This window comes from Buceros rhinoceros, unplaced genomic scaffold (genome assembly GCF_000710305.1).
Source record: "Buceros rhinoceros silvestris isolate BGI_N320 unplaced genomic scaffold, ASM71030v1 scaffold12052, whole genome shotgun sequence".
Lineage (NCBI taxonomy): Eukaryota > Metazoa > Chordata > Aves > Bucerotiformes > Bucerotidae > Buceros > Buceros rhinoceros.
Window position 1 is genome coordinate 2,307 of NW_010400744.1, and position 9,917 is coordinate 12,223.

Sequence of the window (9,917 nt, forward strand, 5' to 3'; positions counted from 1 at the left end):
CTCCACCCTTGAGTCACAGCTAGTTTCATTATTTTGGAAATGAAACATGATTTAAAATTCACTGGTTGTGTTATGAGAATTACTATCAACTTGAAATGAAACTCCATTCATATCACTGTCCAGAAAATGTGACTCACAGTGAGAGGAACCCTCTTCTGGTTGAAGCACAGAACACCACGCATGGAAGACTGTATAGCAAACAAGGAGTTATGCCAGGCTAGGCTCAGTCATGGGAGAGAGATGGCACTTTTAGGGAGCAATACATCTACCCTTATAGAATAAATCTTAAGTCAGTTTGCATGTCTGCTTATTCACGTCTATAAGGGGACCTTAGAAAGCCTCGACAAAATAGTTATCTACATCCTAGATGTCTAAAGCAAGTAAGAAAAGTGCCAGCTAAGAAGTCTGTTGTTACATGAAAAGCTCCTACCTCCTACCCCCTAATTGGTCTGCAAAAGGAACACTCAGCATGCTATAGCATGCTCGACTGATACTGAAGTTCATTAATATTCATTAGCTTCTTTCAACAGTTTCCAAAAAGTATTCATGTGGACATATTGAAAGGACTGTATTTTAGTCATCAACATCTACATATTTACATCGAAAAATCACTGCAAATTTTAAGGTCACTACAGTTGCTCTTGCTTCTAAGAATTTGAACACTTGATTCTCAATTCCACAGTTTTTTGCTTTTTTGCTAATGCATTTTCTCCCACATTTATGCCGTGGGATGAATTCTTGAAATAGTAAATGAGAGAATTTTGCTCTTGCTGTTTTAGTGACTAGGCTTTACCAAATCTGTTTTAATCTTTCCCTTGTTTTCCCTCAATCTTCTGCAGTATCTGCCTTTTGCTATGCTTTTGCTTTCTGTGATCGTCACTTTCCTCAGATAGAGTCTTGCTAAAGGCACTTCTTCAGGGAAGCTTAGCAACATAAATTCTCCATCTTCAGTGTCTGTTTCTGCTTTAGGATCGATGCAGTTTAGGGTCACTGTCCCTTCTAGTCACCTAGTTTGTTACACTGGCAATCAGTTCTCACTGAGATTGCTAGCTGAGCCAGCTGGATGCTGTGATGGGGCTCCACCTGTCTGGTGTATTGTTCTGGATACTTCATGACATGAACTCTGACAACAGCACAACCAGGATTTCTCAGCAGAAATTATCTGCACAAGTTACATTTCAAACACTCCCCAGAAGAATGCATTAAAGCTTAGGACCATCTGAAAGGGTTTTCAATCATTCCGTGAATGTTAGGAAAAGTATTTATAGTATATCTTCCTTCTTGGTGTAGTGCTGTAGTGCAACATGTTCTGCTGGGATTTTACGTGTCCCAGTGATGCACCTATGCATACTTCTGCCTTTATGACATGAAATTTGATGCTATGGCAATACAAAAAACAGTCTATGACTGAAAAACAGTCTATGTCTGAGAATGGGCAAACCTGTTCAGGTAAAATAGTGTCCAGCTTCAGTCTCCATTCAACAGTCAAAATGAATCGTAGCCATTTTCATGCTTTATAGTGGCTTAGTATCTTTCCTATATTCATTAAATTCTCTTAGCCACTTATTTCCAAAGCACACAGGCCCCAGCTCACCCAATGCACCGTAATTTTGGCACAGCAATTCCAGCAACATCTCTGAGAAATCAGACTGATCAAAAATAGGTTAGATTATTCCTACTTTTCTTTGCCTTATTTCTTTAAATTTCTTGGCACAGAAGCATTTTCTAGATTAATTGCAGCACTGACTGCACTACCTTCCTTCTAAACATTAAAACTTCAGATGCTTTATTGCTTCTGACATGTGGAGGATTCTGACAGGGAGGATTAACTGAATGGAAACTGTCAGATGGGGGGGAATTTAAAAAGCGCAACAGCATCTTCCAGCAGAGTGTGTCTTGGGTCCTGCTGTCTGAGCAGCTTCTCCTGCAGAAAAGCAGCTGACCTCAGCCAAACAGCTGTGGGAGAGCCATGTAAGGTAGGCTCATTGTGTGCTCGTGCACATGTGTATGTTCTCTTCTGGATATCACATTTTCTTTTACTGTCAGTGATTTTACTTTTTTATAGGCTTTCTAAAGTGTGATTGCAGAACATTCTTAACTAAGGATGCTTTTCTGTTTATAGAATAGATTTAAAGACTTGACTCTCTGTTCTCTGATGAGCCCTACACACAAATGCTCAGATTACATGATGAGTTCCTAGGAGAAGAAAATTGTACAGAACTGCCAAGATTTGGGGTTTTAGAGGTAAATATTGATATTGTGTTAGGCTAGATGAAAAAAGCCTAAAGAAGTTAACACATTCCAGAGCCTAAAGACAGAAACTATTGAACATGACAAAGCTACACTTCTGAAAAGGGCTGAAGTACCATTGCTTCCTTGAGTTACAAACCTGTTACATGATTAAAAAGACAAAAGCTATTTTGAAAATTCTGGAAATATGAAGTTTTTGGTTTAAATGATAAATTGCCTGCATAGCAAGTGCCTGAAAGAGGAAATACTCTTTAACTCTGCCAACACACCGTAGAGAATGTAACTGCCTGGAAAATTACACAGTGTAAGATCACACGGACTAACAAGATGTAAAAAGTGTGTTCCCGTAAAGATACCTACGGCCAAGTTGGCATAATAATAACAAAAAGAGCCACAGGGTAAAATTTTCAAAAGTGTTCATGTAATTTACAATGCCAGTCCTGCTTTCGAGTTAATGTTTCTTGAAAAAGAATAATGTCTTTTACAAAGGAATTATTTTTCTCTTACACACCTACATATGTTATAGAAATAGAACTTACATTCTGTTGCCTTGTTATAACTACAGAACTCCATTTTGCAAATGAAGGATCAATGTATACCTCATACCAGTTCTTTCTATTACATTTAATTGCAAAAAGTATGAAAGCAATCATAACATGGTCACACACTGGTATATAAGGAAAAAACACTAACATGATACAACACCAGAAGTCACCAATCTGAGTCACCACATGACTCAAATCTTTTTGAATAAAACAAATATAAGGATAAGAAACAATGTAAGTTTATTGCAATAACATGCAGTTTTCGGTGAAATATTTTTGTAAGTAAATATTACGTTTAAGAAACCCATGATGGCTTCCCAGAGGACTTTTAGTCATATTAATTCTTCTTACCTGTTATAGTTGCTTTGTTAATAGATGGTTGGTTACACATTGGTGATCGTCTGTTTAAAACAGAAGGAGAAAATGTATAAGCCTGATAAACTCACAGATGATTGAATCCTTGAACAATATAATAGAAAATACTTTTCCTTGGTAAACTATTTGGGAGTGGAATACCCTATCATTGCCAAAGAAAAAGGTCATTTAGAATAGTTACTTCTTTCTAGTGTAGAAGGGAATTCATGAGTGACCCTGAAACCTATCTGCAGATTTGGAACTCCAGGACAGGAGTATTCATTGAAAACCTGCCTAATCATACCTAGAGCTTATATGGAGCTTGAAGATTGATTTATCTATATAGTTGTCATTATTATTACATGGTTTGCACTTCCTCTTCCCCTTGTTTTCTAACTTGAAATACTTTTAAAATTATTATTAATTTTCGCTCTATTATTTCACATATTATTTTGTGTATAATTTTCACAGTAATCTTTAGGGCAAACAGCTTTGTTCTGGGGGTTTGCTTTGCCCATTGAAGAAAGCTGTTAGTTACTGGATTGACACAGCTGCATAGGGATGTGTAGATGACTGCAAGCAGGGGCCACTTAGGATCTGTGTATTTCAACCAAAGGGGCTGGAAATGTCTCTTAGTGGCACTGCCTATGCAATGGTAGGCAGCTTTTTTTTAATGCTAATTACTTCCAAGTTCTAAAGATGCACACTTTGTGTGTGAGAAAAGAATCCATGGCAAAATGACTGTGTAACTAACATTAACGTTAACCGTGATGCTGTAACACAACTGGTGAAAGATCATATTTACAATGTCTCATGAACTACTCATGAACTACTACTAATCATGAACTACTGCGGGTGAGTGGGATGTCATTAACTTGGATGAGGTAGGCAGAATTCTAGGTTCAGATCATGCAAGTAGCTTCACAATGAGCGTGGCTGTCTGCTCGCCCTGGCTCATTTGCAAGACTCAGACTCTGCCTGAATGATCATCTTTGAATGATCTTTGACATATGACTAATTTATTGAGATTCACATAAATCACACAAAACCATTCCAAGTTTATTCAAGGACAGCAATGAAAGAGCAATTAGTAGGCAAAGAGTCTGTTGATTCAGCTATCAAGTATAGCATATTCAAATGATTAATAAAGTACTCATTCACATGTTTTCTGCAGGTTTGGAGGCACAGACTGAAATCTGTAAAATCTAATTTTTATTCATAGTTTTCATTTTAAAAGTATTGCTGCTAAAAGTTCAGTGGCCAAAAAATTGACACTCACTTGCTGGGTGCCCGATCTTGTAAATTTGTTAATGCAGCGAAGTTATTCCGTACAGTGCGCAGGCTGGCCAGTACCTGGAACAGAAGAAAAATGGTTTCAGTCTAAACTTCTGCACAGGTGAGACTGATCTATCTCTGCTCCACTGTGCTGAAAGGAAAAGGGAAGAACATTGCGAAACAACTGTGAAAGGTTTCCCTGGTTGTTTTGTCTGAAGTCTTTGACCATTATTTAACAATAACATGTCTGTAATAAAAGGTCAACTGTGTTTCTTTATTATTTTCCTCATAAACAACTCATTATTTGTTTAAAAGCAGACTTACTTGAAGAGGAGGAAAGTTTTTCACAGAATACTACTTAGTTCTTTAAAATGACCCTAAAAGCATTCATGTTTGGAAGATAATAGCCTATTCAAGCCTAATATTTCATGCATCAGAAATGATTACAGATTCTTCCATTTGCAGTTCAGCCCCTGCAAACCTCAAAGGACAAAGGGACTGAGATTGTCTAGATTGCCAGGAAAAATAAAAGTGGCTACTTTAAGAGGCTCAGTTGATTTGGGAACTTAGTGAAGAAGGCTGGAGTAAGAGGAAGGCATCATCTGAGCAGGAGGGAAATGTCTGCAGGCTCTTACAAGCTTTACACATTGGGAAAGATGACACAAATGAACTGGTTTGTTTCTGGACTTAATTTCATGCAAGACAGCAACTAGTGGAGGCAGCAGAGGAGTGTTGTCTTCTTTTAAGTGGTGTACACACTCTTTTCTGAAGGCAGTTGGCTAAGTGCAAGAAATTTTGTACCATGTAGGGATAATCAGATGCATGCCTCTGATTCTGGAGAGTCGGTTCAGCTGATGGTAGAGAGAAACCATGAGTTTTTCATTGATGTCAGACTGGGAACAGGAGGATGCAGCAACACTATCCACCGGTGTGCTGTTGCAGGATCTGCTCATTGTTTCTCAGCCTAGACTGGGTTGGTTCCCTGGTGAACCCCTTTTAGGAATAACAATGATGGGAATGGGAATTTGGGTTCCAGTGGTCCCAGTTGAGGAGGATAAAACCCTCTTTTTTTCACAGTGCTTTGAATTTGTATGTGAGGTAGCAAGGAGGTAGGAGGCTGGAGAGTACTGAAGGATTTAATGCAAGCTCAAAACACACAGAAAATATTCGGGAGATAATAATGACTGGAGTGATCAAACTATTGTAGGTAATTCCCAAATGAGTTACGATAATAAAACCAAAAATACATCTGTTGCCTAATTAGACAGTATTAATTTCATTATGTTTTCCTTTCTAAAGATCAGGAGGCAAACTTACATGTTTCACATTCAGCATGGAATAAAAATAATTATATATATCATTAAACTTGCATGCCGGGTACAGTGACACAAACGAATGTTGTATTTATATGTTGGTTATACAGAGATGGAAATTGGGATCTTGGAGGTCAAAAATGAATACGTAAAATACAAAGAAAAACTATTGAAGTATGGAAATATCCTAAATGGAAAGGATGAGTTGAAGGTGGAAGGAGAAGAAAAACACAAATGGAAAAAATTAGGCCTATTAAGGTAAAACACATGTTTTAGCGACTGCAGTGTGTCTCTGGTTGATCTGCATTGGTTCTGTTTACGTCTACCAGGATGCTGAGACAGCTTGTATGTGCTACTTGTATCACAGAAACATATCTATGTGGCTCCAAGAGCTGTCTCAGGCCATGAAAAAATGTAGTTGGCTTTCCTGGCTGCAAATCCCTACTAAACAAACTCTGCTGGAGTCAAATTGGCTGTATATGCAGGTGCACTGAGAATTGGAGCACATACAAAGGTAGCTAAGGGACTCCATGGTGAGTGATCTCAGGTACAGCCATGCTTATTAGCTCTTCCTCTGCTGGACTGCAATGAATGACCCTACCTGCTGCACAAGGCTGAGTTTCAGAAAGGTAAGTACGCTAGGCTCAATGCCACATGAAAACATGAACCTAGGTGTGGTACATGTTAGATTTGAAAAAACAGGACATTTAGCACCTGGGTTGCTGGGGAAGAGAGTGTGCGGAGCTGAAAAGTTGCTCAGGGCCAGTTAGAAGCGGACACTAATAAGCCTTGCTGGAACCACGCTCAGGTTCCTGGAGAGCCTTTCTACGATGCACACCACTATGCACATAGACCAGATTTTTCCACACTCTGAGATACTGTGAATCTCCCCCTTTTCAGAAAGCAGGGACTTCACTGGTTTGTATGACCATCTATTTGTTCTTCTGGCAGGTAAGATAACTATTTTGTAGGTCCAGGGGTGGAATGTCCAGAATCTGCCCAGCATCCCAGCTGTTTTAGCATACATGCACATATTTTGGCAGTTTCTGCAAGTGCAAGGTGTCCCCACATACATAGAAATGAATGTAAAAAAGACAACAAAAACTTGGGCCATTGGCTACAGAGGAGTTAGACAAATTGATGTATTGTATAAAGGTGTTAATATTTATAAGTCTATTATAGAATAGTATAAGTACCTAAAATAGAATTTCAATTTTTAAGTATAATTTGTTTTAAATGACAGTTTCTCTGTCCTTAGAGATTCCATTTGTGCTTAATGTTTCTGGAGTTAGATTTCTCTGCAAAAAGCAACCATTCACCTGCAAACCTCTTCAGGTTTAATCTGGAAGTAAATAATACTATTTTCAAAATCAAGTTACATACAGCTGCACATGACTTAAAAAAAACAAAATTTTTTTATGATAAAAAAACTATAGAGTTAGTCCATGTATTCAAATCATTCAAATGATTTTATTTTGAAAAGTGAAATTCTAACAATAACTGAATTAAAGCACTTGCTGTATATTACAATATAGGATAGTGCAACTAAGAATGTCCTTGTGACAGATTTTTTTAATTTTAGCTTACAAAATTCTATTCTGGGAAAAATAATAAATTATCTTGTCCTCAGGCCTGATACTGTGTGGGGGACACAGCACGCCACCCTGCTCCAGTTAACAAATGCAGCCACACTACCATGGTGATGTGATGAATAGAACCTGAAATGTTAAAATTGGGACTATTACCAAAAGGTGGTTCATAATCAGATGAAACAAGCTTTCTGAGAAATTGAAGAAAATAAGAATAGTTTGAAATAATATGTGTTCCACATGCCATGACCTACTGCCACCAGGAAGCTCCAAACGGATTTAAATGGTGTATGTATCTACATGATGAAATACTGCTCTCAGAATACACTAGAAGTGTAGTTTGTATGATATGTAGGCATTGTACGGGCATGGGGGATCCAGTTTCTGAAGCCCTGAGTAAAGTCCTAATACTGCTAATATTACTCAGATGCAGTCTGTCAGCAGGTCCCACTGGGAGATGGGATTTTTCATGTTCAAATAATTTTTGATAAGGGCTATGTTTTTCCTAAGAATCTAATCAGATGTCACTTCCCCTCTATTAGGCACACTCTCTCAACTGCATCTCAATTCCCCCTGTGTCAGGAAATGTGACATGTGATAACTCACGTTGTAAGTGCTCTTTCTCCTGTTCAATGCGAATGAAAACAGGTTGATTTAAACCACTGCTGACAGGCTTTTGCACTGAAATACTAAAAACTTTCAAATAATCAATTACAGCACCTTGGTGCAGGTAGTGTTATTGTTCAACTGCTCCTGCTCTAATTGCTGAAGTACATCCATCAATGTCAACAAGAATACAAAATCACCTTTAAAACAAATAGAGTGTTTTGTCACAGGAAAAAGAAATCTATAAATGGGGTGTAATATTTGCTGTTTTTCTAGCCATACTATAACCTGTCTTATCTATGTGGCATAAATTGTAATAAAAATTCAGATGACAATGACCATGAACTCAACTGTAGCAAATATTATAGGATTGCTTGACCACCATATAATTTGTATTTTTGCCATGCTCAAGAATTAGGGATTTTATGTTTTCTGAGTCTCTAAAAGCAGAAGTGGGTTTTCCATTTTTTTCCCCCTTGTTTTTCCCGTAATTTCTTCTCTTCCATTATAGTTGAAGTATATTTACCATTTGAGAGATCTTAAAGTATTCTTAGAAAAGGCCCTGGTTTAATCTTTTCTCTGCTAAGAAAAGATGAAGGTATTCTTCGTGTTAGGTGTTTGATCAGCATGTGTCTTATAAACACCATTTAATATATAATCAAATATAAAATAACCTAAGCAATTAATATTGTTTTAATAGCTTATCACTAGACCAACGCAATCTGCATATTCAGACTGAAGTTGGACACCTTATTCTTGAGACTGCTGTGTGACTCAACCTTCGATGACATACAACTTCCTGATTTATTTCCCCCTCCTGTCGTTATACTGAATAAACTTCCATTCCTTTCTATTACAGGGTAAAACCTACCATCATGAGACAATGAGACAGCTCTATTACTAAAAACTGGGCAGTTTTGATCTAAATTATGTAGAATTTTGAGCTGATATTTTATAAAACAGAATCAGAACGGAAAAACCAAACAGATGGTTTTGTAAAGGAACGTTAAGTATTTTGGGTAAAACTTATCTCACACCAAAAAATTACCATTGTATTGAATGCATTGTGTTAAAAAGATGTTCAAAAGGAGAAATTGTAATTAAATTGTAACTAAAAAGGAGAATAACAGAGAGCACAGATTTTTCTTCATCATGACTGTCTGATGTAGTGTTTGAAAAGAGATCTAAGGTGTTTATCATGTTGTTGCACCTCAACTTTTCAGATAATCAAAAAGCATTTAAAAAGAGAGGTCCAGAGAACAAGGGTGGGAGGTTTATGGCTTTCTGATTTTCCTGTTTCAAGCAAGCATATACAATAGTAACAATGGAAAGCAACTGGTTTGGTCATTTGGCCTTTAAATTGCAAGACTGTCTGAGAAATACAGCAAAATTGTGCCTACCTGAGCAAATGGTGTCACAATCAAGTCATCTCCATGTCTGAAAAAAATGAGCAAAGTTGTAAGTTAGATATTAGTGGCAACTTATCTCACTGCTTTAACAGAAAAAAAATCAGTTTTTTCAGCGAACTGTAGGTAGCTCCAGTTTTGTTCTTCTGCAGTTACTCACTACCACTGCTTTACACATTTGTTGAAAAGTAAATATCAACTTAGTTATTGTCCAAGTGCCTGGCATTTCTCTTGGTATGGCTGATGAACCAGCTGGTTTCTATGCTGTGGGTTGGGCAGATGATTGCCCAGGACCAGTCTGCAGAGATTTCATCCCAAAGGATGGAGGTGAAAATACCGAAAGTGACCCTTTTAGGGTTCCTGGCAGCTTTATGAGCACTGGACAGGCAAGTAACTGCAGATGGCTGAGCAGAAGAATAAAAACCTATCAAAACTTTCAAATTGACTCACATTTCTGTAGCTATAGGGGGTGTGACCAAGTGTGTGCCGTTGCTGTAGCAACCTCACCCACACCACGGGATGATGTATGGGCAAGATGATGGGATGACGCACTGTAGGGGAGAAGGGAGGAAGGGAAAG

General features: G+C 37.8%; 1 protein-coding gene across 1 annotated transcript in view; it reads right to left on the reverse strand.

Moving 5' to 3' along the window:
- Positions 1-3,146: 3,146 nt before the first annotated feature.
- Positions 3,147-9,917, reverse strand: part of LOC104489809 (cAMP-specific 3',5'-cyclic phosphodiesterase 4D-like) — a gene marked incomplete at its 3' end in the record, with an annotated part of 54,895 nt that continues 48,124 nt past the window's right edge. Inside the window, exons 3-5 of the mRNA XM_010132013.1 lie at positions 9,333-9,369; positions 4,429-4,502; positions 3,147-3,196 (exon numbers count right to left, since the gene is read on the reverse strand). Coding sequence (XP_010130315.1) covers positions 3,147-3,196; positions 4,429-4,502; positions 9,333-9,369 — 161 coding nt within the window. The remainder of the gene's footprint in view (positions 3,197-4,428; positions 4,503-9,332; positions 9,370-9,917) is intronic.